General features: G+C 43.4%; 2 protein-coding genes across 13 annotated transcripts in view; one reads left to right on the forward strand and one right to left on the reverse strand.

Annotated features, from left to right (window-relative positions):
• Positions 1-12,476, reverse strand: part of UBE3D (ubiquitin protein ligase E3D) — a 164,553-nt gene extending 152,077 nt beyond the window's left edge. For all 4 annotated transcript variants that reach the window (XM_070449836.1, XM_070449835.1, XM_070449833.1 and 1 more), the window contains exons 1-2: positions 12,318-12,476; positions 2,939-3,135 (exon numbers count right to left, since the gene is read on the reverse strand). In XM_070449836.1, coding sequence (XP_070305937.1) covers positions 2,939-3,135; positions 12,318-12,394 — 274 coding nt within the window. In that variant the 5' untranslated portion in view covers positions 12,395-12,476. The remainder of the gene's footprint in view (positions 1-2,938; positions 3,136-12,317) is intronic.
• A 3,677-nt stretch (positions 12,477-16,153) lies between these two features.
• DOP1A (DOP1 leucine zipper like protein A) overlaps positions 16,154-20,289 on the forward strand; it is a 131,568-nt gene continuing 127,432 nt past the window's right edge. For 8 of the 9 annotated variants that reach the window (XM_020878890.2, XM_020878895.2, XM_020878894.2 and 5 more), the window contains exon 1: positions 16,154-16,258. The gene's annotated coding sequence lies outside the window, so the exon portion shown is untranslated. The remainder of the gene's footprint in view (positions 16,259-20,289) is intronic. The other variant, XM_020878892.2, reaches the window with a different exon arrangement.

Here is a 20,289-nt window from a genome sequence, read left to right on the forward strand (position 1 = left end):
TTCTTTAACTCTGAGCAGAAAATGAGACACCCCAGATTTTCTTTTCAGGACGGATAAACAAATTTTCAACGACACACTGCCCTCTGCTGCTCACCCATCAGGATGCAGGCTCAGGTTCAAGTCAGAACCTTCTGATACACGGGCATCCTGGGAAGCACTGCTGCCTGGGGATGAATCCAATGCTGATGCTACATCAAATTTTACTGCAGCCAGTTCCAGGTCAAGGGTCACGTCTGAACTACGTGTTCAGAACAGTGTAACAATATGTCTACTGTAGTCCTTAAAAGGGCATTCTTATAGTTGAAAAGTTTACTTTGCAAAAATTTCGAAACATAAGATTGACTCCTAAAACTGTTTGCTTCCTACCACAGATTTCTATTTACATTTACAATAGTATGCACCTATCTGATATTTTGTACCTATCTAATATTTATTTGTTCAGCAAAGGTTTATTCACCACCTATTATGTGGAAAGCACTAAAGCAATTAAGCACTGAGGAATCCATTTTGCATACCCCTTCATGCACTTCAGAAAAGGACTTTGAATGTTTTTCCTTTTCAGATGGTTAAGCAAAATATGTGTTAAAAATGTAAAGAAACTGGAGACCCAAACAATATGCAAACCAACACACAGTAGCCAATTCATTGTGTCTGACAGTTAAAACCAAACAATAATGTTTGCTTATTTAAATTAAAAAAAAAAACCAGTTCAAGTTTTGCTATTTGTCTAATAACTGTTACAGAATATGCATAGGCAACAAACTAATTCTGTCTCTGGAAGGCTTCCATGCCTCCTCTGTATGGGAACTAAAATCATGGCCCCAGAAAACCAGCAGCAGATTTGGAAACACTCCACTGTGGCTTTTACGGCTGCCTGTCCCCAGTTTCCAGATGTGACCCCGATTCCTGCAGCGGTTACTGTTCATCATCGCTAAAGAAAGGCGAGGATGTCACAGGAGTCAGACTCCCAAGGCCTCTTTCCTGAAATCACCTCCCCCGCCCATCATTAGGTACCCTCAGAGCGTCTGTTAGCCTCCGTCCCATCTGGAAGGCCATCCTTCCTCCCATGGTATTCCAACAGTCCTTCCTGGGTTTCTCCTAGGCCTCTTTCCTGAAATCACCCTCCCCCGCCCATCATTAGGTACCCTCAGAGCGTCTGTTAGCCTCCGTCCCATCTGGAAGGCATCCTTCCTCCCATGGTGTTCCAACAGTCCTTCCTGGGCTTCTCCTACGCCACCTCAGCTCCAGGACAGTTCTTTCCTAGACCAACCCTGCTCAACTCAGACTGATTTCTCACTCATTCAGGACTTGACCAAAAATCACTCTCCAGCAAAAAAGAAGCCAAACTCCCTCTACTTCTCTTTCCTTTCAAAAGCCAGGACAGAGGCTCCAGGAGTGCCTGACATCTCCCAAAGAGCTCTTGGTTACAATCTTGCGGACTTCGCCTCAGGGCTCCGAGCAGCTCAGATGAAAGGCTTCATATCCACGAGGCAACAGAGAAATCCCAAATGCAGCTGTTAAGAACTTTAATCCTTCTTGGAGAATGAGCATCACAGCCATTTGTTACAGCCTCCATTTGCCCTTTTTACATCATTTTCAATCCTCTGAAGCACAGTACTCACATGGCGAGAGAGGAAATGTACCAATAAGGTCATTAAATTATTTTCAGAAACATTCCTACGGTCTTACTGAAACCATATGCCAATAACAGAATACTGGAAATCTAACAGGTATAACAATCAAAGTCAAATGACGTATCAAACTTCATTTCAGAATCTTTCTACTGGGCTGGCCAAAAACTTCGCTTGGGTTTCCCCCTAACATCTTCCGGAAAAATGTGAAAGAACTCTTTGGCCAACCCAAGGTCCTGCTCTCTCTAGTTGGAAATATCCCTACATGAATGGGATCATTCCCATCATTGCGTTCTCTGGTCAAACATCACTCTCAGAGTGACCTTCCCTGACTCTCATCTGCCCCTAGTCAGGCCCTATCCCGTTATTCTGCTTTACCGTGCCCACGGAACTTCAGTCTGTATCCAAGTAACTTGTGGGTTCCATATCCATCTCCATCATTAGAACGTAAGCCCCCTGAGGGCAGAGCTCTGCAAGCTTACATACTTCTCTACCCCAGCACCTAGATCAACGAGCTCATACTTGCTGGATGAACGGACGCCTTCCTATAAGGCTTTAAAATCAACCACCTCTGGCACACTCGCCATCTGACTTCATCTCTCCACCAACTCTGTGAGCCAGGTTATTTTACAGTTAAAGAAACAATGCAGGGAGGACATGGAAAAACCTCTGTACCTTCTGCTTCGTTGTGCTGTGAGCCTAAAACTGCTCTTAAAAAATGCAGTCTCACAAATGTACAGAACAGACTTTTCGACTCTGTGGGAGAAGGCGAGGGTGGGATGTTTCAAAAGAACAGCATCAAAACATGTATATTATCTAGGGTGAAACAGATCACCAGCCCACGCTGGATGCATGAGACAAGTGCTCGGGCCTGGTGCACTGGGAAGACCCAGAGGGAGCGGGAAGAGAGGGAGGTGGGAGGGGAGATCGGGATGGGGAATACATGTAAATCCATGGCTAATTCAAGTCAATGTATGACAAAACCCACTACAATATTGTAATTAGCCTCCAACTAATAAAAAAAAAAGAGAAAAAAAATGCAGTCTCTTAGGAAAAAGAGAAAAAAAAAAACCTCTTAAAAAAGCCTGAAAGAAACAAAATGACCTGTTCAACTGCATGCAGTTAATAATGAGCAGAGTTGGCAAAAAAAACATCTTTTGGACCCTCAGCTTTTTCCATGCAGCTGATGAGCGTGATCCCTTCACTTGGGAAAAGTTCAACTTTTCAAAAAACAGACAAAAAAAAAAATCACCTTTGATTTATAATGAAAAAGCAGATGCAGAGAACGAAAGGCCAGCACTACTCACCCGGGCGGCACTCGGCCCGCGCCTGCAGCCGCAGGTGCAGCCCGTCCCCGGGCACGTGTCGCAGCCCGCGGCAGGAGGACGGCGCGAGCCTGACCCCTGCCGGCAGCCGGAGCTCCGTGCAGCCGCCGGGGCCCTGCATCCGGAGCGAGGACGGCGTTACCGAAACATCCATGGGCAGACCTCCTTCCGCGGAATCCCTGGGAATCAGAAATAACAGGCGAGAGATGATTTCACACGGATGAAAACCAGATGATGAAAGAAACGAAAATGGCCAAGGGGCCCTCTGTTCTTCAATCAGGGCCCTGAGTCTGGTCACTGTCCCAGGAAAAAAAAACAGCAGTGAACCTGTCATAAAAGAAACGGATCTATTAATGAGGTCAGAGTGCTTACTTCTGTCAATGTAACATTAAAGTTCACAGACATATTTTTCACTTCTTTTTTTTCGCTTTCTTTTCGCTTCTTTTTTTTAATGTTAACCATGCATTTAAAGCATGCACTTTTTTCCCCTTGCTAATGATCCTGAGTGCCAGTCTGTCCTCCAGCCCTGGGCTTCCTCCGGTACTGAAGCGTGGACACTGCCCCCTGGCCGCCCCCAGCCATTCTGCTGCACCGCAGGCCACTTCCTTTCCTTCCACCCCCTCTCCTGTCTCACCAGCCTCTCCGACTTCAGCTTCTGTGAACCTGCACAATGGAACGCTGGTCGGTAAGACATCACTCCCTAGTTCATCAAAGTACTTCTGGCCAGAAAATTCAACAAGGCTGCCTAAGACAGTGGCTTATTCACCTTTCCTTCCCTTGACCCTAGTGTGGTTTGGACATTTATTCGCTCACTCAGCACCCCTTTTTTCCACCCCATTTTTTCTGCAATGTGCTAGGCACTGGGAATAGGACAAGGACTAACGGCATTTTCTCCGTACGCTGCCCCAACCCCAAGGAGGGCACAGGCAAGAAAAACAGCAATGATTAAGGGAGCATTAAAATGACGTCGCACTTATTCATGATAAACCCAGGGGACTATGGAAGCAGTGGAGAGAGGCAGGGACTATCCCAGGCCTAACCACTAAATAAATGTTATGTGAATAATGGACGGATGAGTCAGTGACATTTTGTTTCTGAGACCAGCATTTCAATGATGTATTATGTTGTTTACACAAAATTAGGGTAAAGCGTTGGTATTTGACGTACGGGATTTTTGATAAGGAGGCCAGGATTTCATAAAACAAAAGGCACAGGAGAGAAAAACTCTTGTCGATTTTAAAAATTAAAAAAAAAGAACGAAGAGAACAATCTAGTGATGTATGAATACCAGGCAAGGAAGGATCCAACCCACTACAAACACAGATCACTTGGTATAGTCAACAGAGTAAAACACAGCTGCTGTCTACCAGGAACCAAAAGTACAGAAGGAGCTGAAGACATACAGAAATGATCCCCCTGTGAAGCTGGAATACGCTTAGCATCGCACCAGAGGAGCAGAGCACGTGGATCCCCTTACGTGCTCAGCAGCAGGCCATTGGCTCCGTGTCACTGAAGCGCAGAAGCCACCCGCCTGAACGTCATCCAAGTAGAGAGGTCACACCCTGGGTCCAGGTGTGAATCTTGGCCAGGCTTCCCATTTTGCCTTGGAAAAACGTAAGATTGTTTTATGGCTAGTTCCTTTTCAAAGCATGTGGACCTGTGCTTAGTCGGCAATACAGAATCAAGAACTGGAGTCTTGGGAATTCCCTGGCAGTCCAGTGGTTAGGACTCTGAGCTTTTGCTGCCAAGGGCGATGGTCCATTCCCTAGTCAGATCCTGCACACTGCTTGGTGAGGTCAAGAATTTTAAAAAGAAATTTAAAAAGAAATTATTAAAAAAAAAACCCAAAAAACAAAAAACTGAGTCTTTTCCAGGGAAGACAATCTCAAACTTAGTCAAAAGTCTAGTCTTCAGAAATAATGTTTAAGAAATAACAATCCTCTAAAGCAGATGTCAGAAAACTTTCTATATTAAAGGCCAGATGGTGAATATTCAGGTTTTATAGATCATATATGGTCTCTGAGGCACAGTCTACTTTTTTTTTTCTAAACAACCCTTTAAAAAATATAAAGTCCATTCTTAGCTCACAGGCTGTTCCAAAACAGGCCATTGATTAGATCTGGCTCATGGGCCATGTTTGCCAACCACGGCTCTGTAGACACAATTTGTCCAGTTGGTTACCTCAGTGACTTTCAAGCTGGACCGTGCAGTTTGCACGTGGAAGTGTCTCAGAGGAAACCACCAGGTTCCCAGGTCTCTGGTCCCCGCTCCCTTTCCTGAAAAATTCAGTTACAGAGGGCAGAGAAAGGTGGGCATCTTCACAAGGGTGGGAGCAGCTCGCCGCCTGGGGCAGATGTGAGAAACCCAGCAGGAGGAGGAAAGCAGCGGCCAGGAGGGCCGCCCGGCAAGGGTGCCCCGTCTCACTGCGGAGATTCTGAGCCCGGCTTAGTCTGCTCAGGTCGCCATAACAACACACCACAGAATGGACGGCTTCAACAGCGTTTATTTCTTACAGTTCCAGAGTCTGGGAAGTTCAAGATGGAGAACTGACAGAGTCCGCTGTCTTGGCCTTCTGTCTCCTCATCTGGCAGGGATAGGAAGCGCTGGGGTGTCTTCCTCTAAGGATACGAATCCCCTCATAGCGGCTCCACCCTCAGGACCTCATTGAAAACTAATTACTTCCCACAGGCCCCATCTCCTAATACTCTGGCATTGGGATTTAGGGCTTCAGCATATGAATTCTGAGGGAACCAAACCTTCCGTCCATAACAGAGCCAGGCAGATGAGCTGGTGTCAACAAAGAGTGGAGCGAAGGGAAGGAGGAAAGAGTGCCAGTGGAAAACTCGCTGCCCAGAGTGAAACTGGCCGAGTGTACTAATACCTGGGACGAGGATGGTGGAAGCCAGGATTCATGGGAGAACAAAGCGGGAAAGGGAGAAAACCACAGTGGAGCCTATGGCAGTAGACTAGAATCTGAAATACTTGGGTGAAGTCATGATGTCCAATGCATATATTAGGGTAGTGCAAAAGCACCTGCACTTTTGCAGTGCTAAAATTTGCTATTTGATATTGGATTACATTCTAAATAAATGTGATTGTTATATATCATTTTAACGCACATTTCTCTATTTTTTTTGCCAATGATTTATTACTTGCTATTTATTTTACATTTATATGAGACTATGGAAATGATGCTAGAGAAAAAGCAAATTCCAGCAATTTTCTTATTTGAGTTCAAAATGGGTTGTAAAGCAGTGGAAACAACTTGCAACATGAACAACACATTTGGCCCAGGAACTGCTCATGATCATGCAGTGTACTGGTGGTTCAAGAAGTTTTGCAAAGGAGACGAGCCTTGAAGATGAGGAGCGCAGTGGCTGGACATCAGAAGCTGACAACAACCAGCTGAGAGCATCATCGAAATCGATCCTCTTACAACCTCAGGAGAAGTTGCTGAACAACTCAACATCAGCCATTCTACAGTCGTTCGGCATTTGAAGCAAACTGGAAAAGTGAAAAAGCTTGATAAGTGGGTGCCTCACGAGCTGACCAAACATCAAAAAATCATCCTTTTGAAGTGTCGTCTTATTCTACACAATGAACCATTTCTCCATTGGATTGTGACATGCAACAAAAAAATGGATCTTATACAACTGGTGATGACCAGCTCAATGGCTGGATGGAGAAGAAACTACAAAGCACTTCCCAAAGCCAAACATGCACTAAAAAAAGGTAGTGGTCACCACTGTTTGATGGTCTGCTGCCTGTTTGAGCCACTACAGCTTTCTGAGTCCTGGTGAAACCATTACATCTGAGAACTCTGCTCAGCAAACTGATGTGATGCCTGCAAAAGGGAGCGGTCAGCAGAAAGGGCCCCATTCTTCTCCACAACAAGGCCTGACTGCACATCGCACAATCAACGCTTCAAAAGTTGAACGGATTGCTCTACAAAGTTTTGCCTCATCTGCCATATTCGTGCAGGCTCTTGCCAACACCAACTACCACTTCTTCAAGCATCTCAACAACTTTTTGCAGGGCAAATGCTTCCACAACGAGCAGGAGGCAGAAAATGCTTTCCAAGAGTATGTTCAATCCCCAAGCACAGATTCTTATGCTACAGGAATAAACAAACTTATTTCTCATTGGCAAAAATGTATTGATTGTAATGATTCCTATTTTGATTAATCAATATGTGCTTGAGCCTAGTTATGGGGTTTCCCTGGTCGTTCAGCTGGTAAAGAATCCACCTGCAATGCAGGAGTCCCTGGTTTGATTCCTGGGTCAGGAAGATCCACTGGAGAAGGAAAATGCTACCCACTCCAGTATTCTTGGGCTTCCCTCATGACTCAGCTGGTAAAGGGTCTGCCAGCAATGCAGGAGACCTGACTTTGATCCCTTGGTTGAGAAGATCCCCTGGAGAAGAGAATGGCTACCCACTCCAGTATTCTGGCCTGGGTAATTCCACGGACCATATAGTCCATGGGGTCACAAAGAATCAGACACTACTGAGCAACTTGATACAAAATTCATAGTCCAAAGCCAAAATTACGTTTGCACCAATGTAATAAGTAAAGTTAATAAATATAGGTGTATTATGATATATTTACAAACACACATATACATGATACATATGCCATACACAGACTAGTTCTGTCTACTAGAGGCAGAAGTGACACTCCAATAGTAATGCGCACACTCTGTACCCAGATCTTGGTTTCTAAAGGTCATTTTCCACTTAAAAGCAAATGAAAAAAGATAAGAAACAAAACAGCATTCCTTGGAAAAAATAACTACATCCAAGGTTGGGGCAAGAAGAGAACGAGATGAGCCTGAACCTGGAATATCTTACTGTGCAACTAAGTAAAGAAGAAATCAAAGAATATAAAAAGCACAAGCAAAGAAACAAAAATCATCTTGAAGGGACTTCCCTGGCCACATCTGGTGGTAATTTGAGAAAAAAGTAACCCACTAAATGAAACAGAATTATGGGTACATACTGATATGGGTGTGAATAAATGAGTGACTATACTTCAACTAAAAATAATAATCAATCCATCAGTCAATGAATAAAATAAAAGTATGATGAGGAACAGGGCATTTCCATACTCTCAGAGAAACTCTCCAATGAATACTTATTGATAATGAAAAGAAATGGTGAAGAAGCCTGGCAAATACCACCTCATTTAAGTTCTCAAAGTTAACATGAACTTTAATTGAACAAATCAAAATCATGTGTCACCTGATAGGATGCAATGAGAACACAGCATCAATTCTGTGATATTCCTGCCAAAGATGCATAACCTGAACCTAATCTTGAGAAAACATTAGACAAAACCAAATGGAGGGATATTCTACAAAATAATTGGGCTGGAATCTTCAAAGCTGTCAGTAGCATTAGAGTCAAGGAAAACCAAGGACCTCTTCTAGACAGAAAAAGATGAAGAAAACATGAGGATGCAGTGCATCACTCTGAACTGGATTCCTTCGCTATTAAGGATATTACGTAAACAACTGGAAACACCTGAATAAGGTCAGAGTATAAGACGGCAGTAACACATTTCCCAGTTTTGAGAGTTGCATCCTGGTTGTGTAGGAGAATGTTCTCATTTGTAGGAAAATTCAGAGTAAAAAAATATTCAAGAGTGACAGCAACTTACCCTCAAGTTCATGATTGTTTCAAAACAAAGTTTTTGAGACCCTAATTGCCCACACTTTTTACATGTGAGGCTTTTGTCACTATTCTCTTGTTTTTCCAGAAACTGCTTGAAACTATCTAATGACTTCACATCTCACTGAGTCCAAGTTAGGGTCCTTTCAAGGGTCTCTAAGACCCAGTGATATACTAGACCCAGTTGTTAAAATTCCAGGTATTACGCAAACCAACTGACCTTACTTTGGTAGTTTGACATCATCTACGGTGAAAGTATTTACACCTCAGGAATCAATAAACGCTGCAGATCAGGAAGGATTTTTGTTTGGTTGGTTGGTTTTCCTGGAGAGTAGGTCATTTCCTGGTGGTCATTTCCATTTCCTGGAGAGAGCATTTACTGTGTGCTCCACCAGCCCACCCACATCTCTCTGAACCAAGCACTTCTTCCTATTTCTGTTCTCTCAGAGGATGACAGTCTCTCACTGGGTATCATACAGTTCCAAACATCACCCCTTTCAGTTTATTGCTCCAACGTTAGTTTTTCATTTGGAATAAAGGGTTGAAATTTTTTTTCCCTATCCCTTTTTCTGTTTTACTTTTTCTAAAGCCTTGTGTGTTTATTTGTGTGTTTTTGGCCCACCTCTTGCCACCATTAGACTGTAAGCTCATTGAGAGCAAATACTTTCATCTTTGCTGTATTTTCATCTAGCTGTATACCTCACACCTTGAATCTTAGGTTGGGCCCTAGAATAGGAACTCTGTCAACATCTGTGGATTTAATGAATGAATGGCCAAGGCTTATCCCAGGAATGCTAAGATGGTTTAACATAAACAGATTTTTTTAATGCAATTCACAGATGTAAAGAATAAAGGGGGAAAAATATGACCATCACAATACATGCAGAAATCATTATAGAAAACACAATATTCATGATGAAAACCTTGAGTGAAGTAGGAACGGAAAGGAACTATGCAATGTACCAAACAGACTTCCAAAAAGTCAAAATTATCACACCTGATGATGAGATGCTAGAAACACTTCTTTTAGGATTATGAAAAGAATAAAAATCATATCATTTACACTAACTGTAAATAGATAAAAAAATTCCAATTAAAATAAAGAGATTGTCATAGTGGAATTTTTTTAAACTCCACTTAGTACTAGTTTTTAAAATTTTACATATAAAGACACAGGCTGAGAGTAAAAGGATAAAAAAGACATAACATGAAAACAGTGTAGTCGGCTGATTTCTGACAAAGATACTGAGTTATTTTAATGAAAAAAATGACAGCCATTTAATTAATGGTGATGGAACAACCAGAGATAGCCTTAAAAAAAAAGAAACTTTGACACCTACCGGATGCCAAATGCAAAAATTAATTTGACGTGATCACAGACCTAAATGTAAAAGGTAAAATAATGTAATTCCTAGGAAATAGACACAGGAAAAAGTCTTACGACTTGGAGGTAGGCAAAGATTTCTTAGGACACAAAAAACACTAACCATTAAAGAAAAAAGATGCAGTAAACTGGACTTCATTATAATTAGGACTTTCTGTTCATCAAAAGACACTATTAAGAAAATTAAAAGATACATTACAGACAGGGAGGGAATATTCTCATACTCACAGGCACAAATGAAAAAGATCTTGTTTCCAGACTATACAAAGAACTCTTTAAATTCAACAATAAGACAACCTGACTTTAGAAGACACTTGACAAAAGAACATATATGAATGACCAAAAAACAAATGAAAAGGTGCCCAATATTATTAATCAAGGAAATACAAATTAAAATGACAACGAAATACTACTCTAATCCACTAGAATAGCTAAAATCCAAAACTGACAACACTAAATGCAGACAAGAAAGTAAATTTGTTGGAATTCATTTTTTTTCTGGTTAGAGTATAAACTGGTATAAACAGCTTTGGAGAATAGTTTCCCATTAAGTAAAGCCATCTAGATGGTGCTAGTTATAAACAATCTGCCTGCCAATGCAGGAGACACAAGAGATGTGGATTTGATCCCTGGAGTAGGAAATGGCAACCCGCTCCAGTATTCCTGCCTGAAAAGCTTCATGGGCAGAAGGGCCTGGTGGGCTACAATCAATGGGGCCACAAAGAGTCAGACACGGCTGAACACGTACCCTATGACCCAGCACAAATACTTTTACAACAATGTACAAGTTTTATTCATAGTAAGCTGGCTTTAGAAACACACAAAATATCCAGCAATAGAAGAATGGATAATGAATTGTCATATATTCATACAGTGAAAAACTATCTGGCAGGAAAAAAATGGACTATTGATACATGTGATAGCATATTAATAGATGAAACATGAATCTCAAAAACACAGTAAAAAAAAAGAAACCAGAAACAAGTACACACTGTATGAATCCATTTATGTATAAGTCAAGAAATGGCAAAATGATCTTTCCTGAATGAAATTAGAATAATGGTTACTTTTTGGGTTGGGGCAATTGACTGGTGATAAAGCTCAACAGTTAAAGACCACCAGGGACAAAGCAGGAGTCCAGCAAAATTAGGTTTCTTAACTAGCTTAAAGAAGGGAGAGTTATCCAGGGGAACCATGAAAGGTCCCTTTGATGAGGGGAAGTAAGGATGTTGTCTTGTTTCCTTTTGCCTAAGGTTTTGGGCTCAGAATAACTTCACAAGGTGAATTTGAATTGGACATGAAGCACTTATTTGAATTCGTGATTTGAGAAAGGGAGAGGGAAGACACACAGCAGAAAGAGAGAAAGAAAGAATCCCTATTTTACAATAGAAAAAAATCAAATTAAAGGATTCCACTCTGGTGAAGAAGTTAGGATTGAATCCAGTTCTGCCAAATCCAAAACCACCACACCAGGTACCTGGCTGGTTTTAGGAAAAGAGAAGGCTAAACATCAGAGCGAAGTCTACCTTTAGAGTGATTCTGTGCAATAAACTTTTTAGGATTTTAGCATCTAACTCACTCTACTTGAAACAGTGGTCACAAGGGAACAGTCGAGGTACCATACACTACCAAACAAAAAAGAAACACTTTTCCTGAAAGTTTTTTGTCTGTGTAATGAACAGCAAGTTAAACCTTCGCAGATTTCCCCTTGGAATTAAGAATATGAAAGAATGAGCTCCAATAAGAAGCCTGCAATCTTTTCTAGCTGTTCACTGAACACACATTTATTGAACGGGTGCGTGCGTTCCTCTGCATTGAGAACGGCTTGTGCAGAAACCAAAACAACAACAAGAGGAAGTATATTTACAAAACAGGAAATTCTCATATTAGAACAGATAACGAGGATCCCCAAGGGGCAACGCGTTTTTTGCATTGTTTTGTTGGAAGCACGGGGCACTGTCAAAAGTGTTGCACATTAGGGATCCTCAAACTTTAATGTGCATCTGAATCTGGGAATCGTAAAGTTTCCGTTCAGTAGGTCTGCTGTGGGGTTGAGACCATGCATTTCTAGAAAGCCCCCCGGGTGATGCCGAGATCGCCAGCCGGGAAGAAGGTGAGGGGGGGTGGGGAACCGGGGGCGCGCGGTGTGGAGAGGCTACTCCACTTTGAGGAACCCAGAGGCTCGCTCTAAGCAAGTGGAAAAAAAGAAATTCAAAACCCTATCTTTCCGAGGGAGGCGGAGCCGGCCGGGGAGGCGGCAAACCGGGCTCGGCTGCGCCTGGGAGCCCAGACTCCATCGCCCGCCTTACCCCAGGATCAGCAGCGCGCTCTGCAGCCGTCTCCGCACCTCCAGGAACACGCGCGCCTCCGCCGCAACCGCCGCCATTCGGACGCTCAGCTGGGAGCTCTGGAGACCCGACCACCGGGGCCGGAAAGCGGCTGCACGTGCGGCTCGAGCAGGAACCGCGGCGGCGGCGGTGGCGGCGGCGCGGGCCTCCAGGACCCGGAGCTCGGGTGCCCGCCAGCCCACAGCGCCACCTGCCGGGCGGAGAGCGCGCCGCCGCGAAGATTCCATCAGGGAGCGCGAGCGCTTTCAAAGCCGGCCTTTTGGGTCAGAGGTCAGAGAAAGATGGGCACGGGGAAGCCAAACCGTTCTCCCACTCCGCTTCTTAAGGGCGCGACTTGATGCACCAGGCTCCCTGGAAATGACCCTCAAAGCCGGACCCCAGAACACTGCTTTGGTTAGCTTGGGGAGAGATGAGACTGGACGAGAGGGGTCTGTATAGGCAAGCATTTATCCCCAGCAGGGTCTAGAGCCCAATTCCCCACCCCAAGCACACTTTATCTTGGCTTTGTTTTTATTTTAATGAACTAAAGTCTCTTTGGTTTTTGGTTCTGTTTTCATAAATCCTGGTCTGTGTTTGATAGTTCTCCTCTGTCTTGAGGCAACAAATGTCCAGGACTGACTTAGCTGCAGCTTTCCAGTTTAGACCAGATGGCTCCAGAATGAAAAGGGTTGCAAAAATGTGCGAAGTTCTTTGTTGTCTATGCCTAAGAGTGTGGTTAAGTTCGGTATCATGAGGCACAGGATTATTATTCCCATAATTATTATGATGCATAGTGACAAATAGCCTGTGTTTTTTGTTTCTGCTGTTTTATTTTTGATTGGAGTATAATTACTTTATAACGTTGTGTTAGTTTCTGGTGAACAACAACCTGAATCAGCTATATATGTGTATGTATATGTATATACATACATGTACATATACATACATGTATGGCTATGTATGTATGTGTATGTACATATACATATATGCATAGCTATATATGTATACATACATATCTATGTATATATGTATATTATGTACATATATATATATATATATATATATATATATATATATCTCCCCTCCCTCTTGAGTCTTCCCCCAGTCCTACCCCTCTCGGTCATAACAGAGAACTGAGCCGAGTTCCCGGTGCCATACAGCCTCTTCCCACTAGCTATCTGTTTTACACGTGTATTGTATACCATCAGAAATAAGATAGCATATATATGTGTGTGTGTGTGTGTTATTGGTTCAGTCATGTCCGACTCTTTGCGACCCCACAAAATATACATGCATGTGTGTGTGCTCAGTGGCTTAAGTCATGTCCGGCTCTGTGTGACCCTATGGAGTGTAGCCTGCCAGGCTCCTCTGTCCATGGGATTCTCCAAGACAAGAATACTGGAATGGGTTGCCACACTCTCCTCCAGGGGGTCTTCCTGAACTAGGGATCGAACGCATGGCGTCTCCTGTGTCTTTTGTATTGCAGGAGGATTCTTTACCACTAAGCCACGCGGGAGGAGAAGGGAATGGCAACCCACTCCAGTGTTCTCTTGCCTAGAGAATCCCAGGGATGGGGGAGCCTGGTGGGCTGCTGTCTATGGGGTCTCACAGAGTCGGACACGACTGACGTGACTTAGCAGCAGCAGCAGCAGCAGCACCCGGGAAGCCCCATACACACACACACACACACACACACACACACACACATTAACATAATATGTGCTGTGCTTAGTCGCGTCTGACTAGGGACCCCATCGACTGTAGCCCACCAGACACCTCTGTCTATTGGGATTCTCCAGGCAAGAATACTGGACTAGGTTGCCACGCCCTCCTCCAGGGGATCTTCCCAACCCAGGCATCGAACCCTGGTCTCCCGCATTGCGAGCGGATTCTTTACCACCTGAGCCACCAGGGAAACCCAAGAATACTGGGGTAAGGTAGCCTATCCCTTCTCCAGGAGATCTTCCCGACCCAGGAATTGAAGTAGGGTCTCCTGCATTGCAGGCGGATTCTTTACCAGCTGAGCTACCAGGGAAGCCCATAGACGGCAGCCCACCGGGATCCCCCATCCCTGGGATTCTCCAGGCAAGAACACTGGAGTGGGTTGCCATTGCCTTCTCCCTCATATCCCTAAAGATACTATTTTAAGACTTTTTTTCCTAAAATCCATATTTGGAGTTAATAAAGTTTATTGTTTTGTCTCACAAATTCCTGCATCCATCAGAATAATTCAAAATCGTGGATGAAGGTAACAGCACAGTTAAAAGACAATTACTGCTATTTCATCTCAATGGTGACAAAAGATGATGGTTTTGATGGAAGAAAATGTCACATATTAAGAAACAAGGTGGCTTATACATGATTTAACTGGAACTTTAGGCTAACCAAAACAGCTTATTTGTGGCCTATTAAATATGCACTGGAGATATCCCTGACGGCCCAGTCATGCTTCCACTGCAGTGAGCACGGGTTCAATCCCTGGTCAGGGAACTAAGATCCCAAGTGCTGCCTGGTACAGCCAAAATAAAAAAAAAAAAAGAAAAAGGCATCATACATCTACTTTAACCATTAAAGAAAAAAAAGCATTAAAAATTTGAGTATCTGTATTCAGACATTCCAAATGGAGCCAGGTGACCACCATGGACATGGCTTCAGACACGTGCTTGTATTACTGAGAAATTTTCTGAACTGTATCCCATCCAAAGACACCATGAGCCTTGCTGCTAGCAGCTGCCAGTTGCAAACCTATAGTCTCAAGGTCTCCTCTTGTAACTATGCAACCATTTCAGACCTCAGTCAACCCTTACATAACAAGCACCCTTCTTGCCAGGTCCAATCCTAATTCTTGACAAATATCTTATGACTTTGGGGCCTTCTGCCTTAATAATCCACCCCCATTTTGCAGTCCAGTGGAACACAATTTAAGTGCTTCTTCAGTCTGTCTCTCCCAGGCTATGGTCATCAATTTGGCTTAAACAAAACTCTCTTCTCTTCCTAATGTATATGATATACTGATTTATTATTTCACTCCACTATTTTGGCTCCTCCTATCATCCATGTTTAATTTTCAAGGCTATTAAGTGCTTAAGGACTAACATATTATATTGAAATATGTAACATTCTTTCTTTTTCTTTTCTTTCTTTCTTTTTTTCTTGTGCACCGGGCCTCTTGCAGTATCTTAGTTCCCAGACCAGGGATTGAACTTGGATCACAGCAGCGAAGGTGCAGAATCCTAGGCAGTGTACCACCTGGGAATTCCCTATGTTACATTCTCAATGCAGCATTCTCTTCACAATTGATGTTTGATTATTTTTAAGAATTGTTATATTTGATATATAGTCACACATTTGCAAAAGAAACCATTTTTGACGCTACAATTTAGGCACCAGGGTGCATTTCTCCTTGTAACTACGTGATTCTCGAGTTCTAGAATCAGAATAGCTCCTAATGTGATAACAACTATTTGTTTTCTAACTTCCCAAGTCTTTTAACCTCTCTAGGTGTGGGGTTCTTCACATGAAATATGGAGGAATCAGTTAAACAATTTAAATAAATACTTAAGTCATTACTTGAAGAATATTTTAAAGCTATTTTCAACTCCTAGCATCCCTTCCATCTCTCCGCCCATCCTGATGAGGCTGGCACCGGCGAATTCAAAACACCGGCTACAGGTCTACTCCGTTCATTGGTGGCGATGGGCCGCTTCCGCGACAGTCCGCTTGAGGGCGCTGCGGCGACCGCGAGCGCCGGGAGGCGCGGAACGGACCGGGGGCGGGGATGGAGGGCCGCGGACGTCGACGCCGGCGTGGGCGCGGGCGCGGTGCACACTGGGAGCTGTCACTAGGCCGTCCGGCTCCCGACCTGCGTGTCGCTGCCGCGGTTGCCAGGAGAGCGGCGCCGGCAGGAGCGGCCGAGCCCCCAGGTAACAGCGTCCCCGCCCCGTCTCCCCAGCGCGGCTGTGAGGCCGCGGCCTCCGGCCCGGCGCGGCCTCCTCAGCCGGCCTCGTCCCTGAGCCGCTGGGACGCCGGTGGGTCCGGCTGCGGGAGCGTCGGGGGTGTTGCCGCCCGAGCCCCGCCTGGAAGCCGCGAAACCCGCCGGCCGCCCGCCCCGTGGTTTCCGTGAAGGCGGGACTGGCTGGCCGGGGCGGCGGCGCGAGGGCGGCCCGGGGCCCCGGGCGTCGGGTGGCCGGGCCGAGCCTCCTGCGCAGGGGGCGCACGGTACGCGGGGTTGGGGCGGCGGTAGCACCTGTGTGAGCAGATCGCGCGGACTCACTTCTTTGTTGGAATCGAGGCATCATCATACTGTCTCGCATCTAGGGGGGTTCATGATTGAAGAAACGAGAATGCCCGCCCTGGTTAATAGTCCATGTGGGGGGTGGGGGCTGGAAAGGAGTGTAGAAGTTTATTAGAGGAAGTCACATTAGTCATAAGGAAGTTGTTAACAGGCATCACCTTTGATTCCCAAGCCTTTTAAAGTTGCACCATTACAATAGTCACTTGTTAGTTCTCCTTCGTTCTCACCTACCCAGGGGAGGGAAGGGGAGTACCTCACAACTACTCTTTTAAAGCCAAGTACATTGTGTTTTGGTTATTCCTACACTTCCATAGAGTTCTGTAGGGTTTAAGAAAGAAAGATGGGAAAAAATCTGGAGACTGTAAAGCAGTCAAAACATTTTTTTTAAATAAATACAGAAAGGATAGGAACTTAAGTTTTTGCCTGACAAGGAAGCCCTGAACTGTAGAAAGACAAAGATCTCTCAGTTTTGATGTTGTTGGCTGTCTTGATGTAGACATTATGTCTTGTGTTTTACTGTAGATTACACGTCAGTTTTATGTGCTAAGTCTTCACCTGATAAATAACGGTGATTTCCTTGAGCTGACAGAAGTTACAACTAAAGTGAATTAAAACCAGCTGTAGTACAAATGCTTTCTTTTAAAATGATTGCTTTCAGCTGCTCAGAACTAGATCATTCCCCGGAATTAGTAAACAGTTGCTGATTTCAGGATGACCCTGATTATTAGGAGCCAGAGACTAGACTGTAAGAAGTAAAAATACCTAACTTAATACACAAACCTGGAAATGTAATACTGTAACCAAAACCGTAAATATAAAATAAATATTGTTAATTAAATGTTTGACTATATGCAGTCAAAGAAGTCCTATTGAGTAGTTAAACTACAGTAAAGAACTCTATGGCCTGGGAAGGAGAGATTTCATTCAAGACCTTTGTTCTGCTGACCAGGTATTATCTCTCTAGGCCTCAGGTTCGTCACCTAAGAGAATTTCATAGAATCAGAGTTTTCCAAACTGTTTTCCCTGAACACTCTTCTGAATCCATTAATACTCTTACTGCCTCCAAACAGAGTTCTGTAGCAAATAATATGGGAGCATGCATGTGCTGTACTTAGCTGCTCAGTCGTGTCCGAATCTTTGCAACACCTTGGACTGTAGCCCACCAGGCTCCTCTGTCCTTGGGGATTCTCCAGGCAAGAATACTGGAGTGGGTTGCCATGCCCTCCTCCAGGGGATCTTCCTGACTCAGGGATCAAACCTGGTTCTTCTGCATTGCAGGCAGATTCTTTACCTTATGAGCCATCAGGCAAGCTCAATATGGAAGAACATTGGTTTAAATCAGGCTTAACTCTTCATTTGCTTTTAACCACAAGACTTCTCAGAACTACAAGACTTCTAGCCCTACTGTGCTAATACACACATAAACTTCCAGAATGGAAGGTTCCAGGGAAAGGTTATTGAAGCATTTCTCAAATTTATGTGGCCAGAGAGCAAATGTTGTCATGGCCAACATGTTAACATCTCCTGGAGTATAATTACATAGAATACCCATTTGAAAATTACTGCAGTTGAACAGAGTCCCCTTTCATCTCTAAAATTTCCTACATTATATGCTTTTATGGCCTTCAGCTTAAGCTTGCTAGAGCATGAAGATCAAATCCCAACTCACTAGACCAAAGGACTTCTGTTTGCCTTAGTACTGTAACAAGGATACACATAGGTTACTGTGAGCTTTAATGCATTAATTTATGACAGAAGGGCGTCTTCTTTTTTCTGGTCTCTTGATGCTTCTCTATAACTATAATTACCTCATTTTGGAATTTGATTTTATGGTTAAGTTATTGATCTTATTTAGAGTGGCATTATAAAGTTTCGACAAGTAAAGACTTGATAATGGCATTGAGTTTATGATGATTCCCCTTTCTAGTCATGTATTGTTAAAAACTATGAACTGTGACAAAAACCACTTGAAAGGTACTTAATAACTAAATAATTTTAAGAGCTAGATCACTGGAATAAGTTAAAGGTTACAATGTAAATTCTAAGGCAGTTATTTCTAAATGGCTTGGGAACATTTATATGTTGTGTTGATGTAAGTGTTGAATACAATCTGCAAGTATTTTGCTAAATTCTGTCGGGTGTCAGTAGCACACAACCAGCATGGCTGCTTCTGTCTGTTCTTTGTTAAGGTTGAGTACTGTTAATGTGTTAATGTGCTCTTTTGTTTGAAGGGATGAGGAACAGTACATTTATTTTTAATAGGCAGGCTGTAATTTTTGTAAGTTCTCTTTCTGAGAAGAAACTCTTAAGTAGAAGTAGTAGTTGTTCACTGGTTCAGTCAAGTCTGACTCTGTGACCCCATGGACTGCACTGTAGCACAACAGGCTTCCCTGTCCTTCACTATGTCCCAGAATTTGCTCAAACTCATGTCCATTGAGTCAGTGATGCCATCCAACCATCTCATCCTCTGTTGCCCCCTTCTTTTCCTGCCTTCAGTCTTTCCCAGCATCAGGATCTTTTCCAGTGAATCAGCTCTACGCATCAGGTGGCCAAAGTATTGGAGCTTCAGTATCAGTCCTTCCAATGAATATTCAGGACTGACTGATTTCCTTTACGATTGACTGGTTTGATCTCCTTGCAGCCCAAGGGACTCAAGAGTCTTCTCTAGCACCATAGTTCGAAAGCATCAGTTCTTCAGCATTCAGCCTTCTATGGTCAAACTCTCACATGAATACATGACTAATGGAAAAACCATAGCTTTGACTAGATGGACCTTTGTTGGCAAAGTGATGTCTCTGCTTTTTAATGCATTATCTAGATTTGTCATAGATATTCTTTCAAGGAACAAACATCTTTTTTTTTTTGAACAAGCATCTTTTAATTTCATGGCTGCAGTCACTGCCCACAGTGATTTTAGAGACCAAGAAAATAAAGTCTGTCACTGTTTCCACTTTTTCCCCATGTGTTTGCCATGAAGTGATGGGACCAGATACCATAATCTTAGTTTTTTGAATGTTGAGTTTTAAGCCAGCTTTTGCACTTTTCCTCTTTTACCTTCGTCAAGAGGCTTTTTATTTTTAGTTCCTCTTTGCTTTCTGCCATTAGGGTGGTGTCATCTGCTTATCTGAGGTTATTGATAATTTCTCTCTGAAATCTTGATCCAGCTTGTGATTCATCCAGCCCAGCATTTCACACGATGTACTTTGCATGTAAATTAAATAAGCAGGGTGACAAAATACAGCCTTGATGTACTCATTTCCCAATTTGGAACCAGTTTTGTTCCATATCTGGTTCTGACTATTGCTTCTTGACCTGCATACAGATTTCTCAGAAGGTTGGTAAGGTGGTCTGGTATTCCCATCTCTTTAAGAATCTTCCACAGTTTGTTGTGATCCTCACAGTCAAAAGCTTTAGTAGTCAATGAAGCAGATATTTTTGTGGAATTCCCTTGCTTTTTCTATGATCCAGCAGATGGATGTTGGCAATTTGATCTCTGGTTCCTCTGCCTTTTCTAAAAACAGCCTTTATATCTTCAAGTTCTTGGTTCATGTACTGTTGACGTATGGATTGCTATTTTTGTGTAATAGTGTACAGCTTTTATTGAAAATGTATTATATGCAAGTAAGGACTTTTGATCCCCTTCTCCGAATTGGGATTTCC

This window comes from Odocoileus virginianus, chromosome 19 (assembly GCF_023699985.2).
Source record: "Odocoileus virginianus isolate 20LAN1187 ecotype Illinois chromosome 19, Ovbor_1.2, whole genome shotgun sequence".
Classification (NCBI taxonomy): domain Eukaryota; kingdom Metazoa; phylum Chordata; class Mammalia; order Artiodactyla; family Cervidae; genus Odocoileus; species Odocoileus virginianus.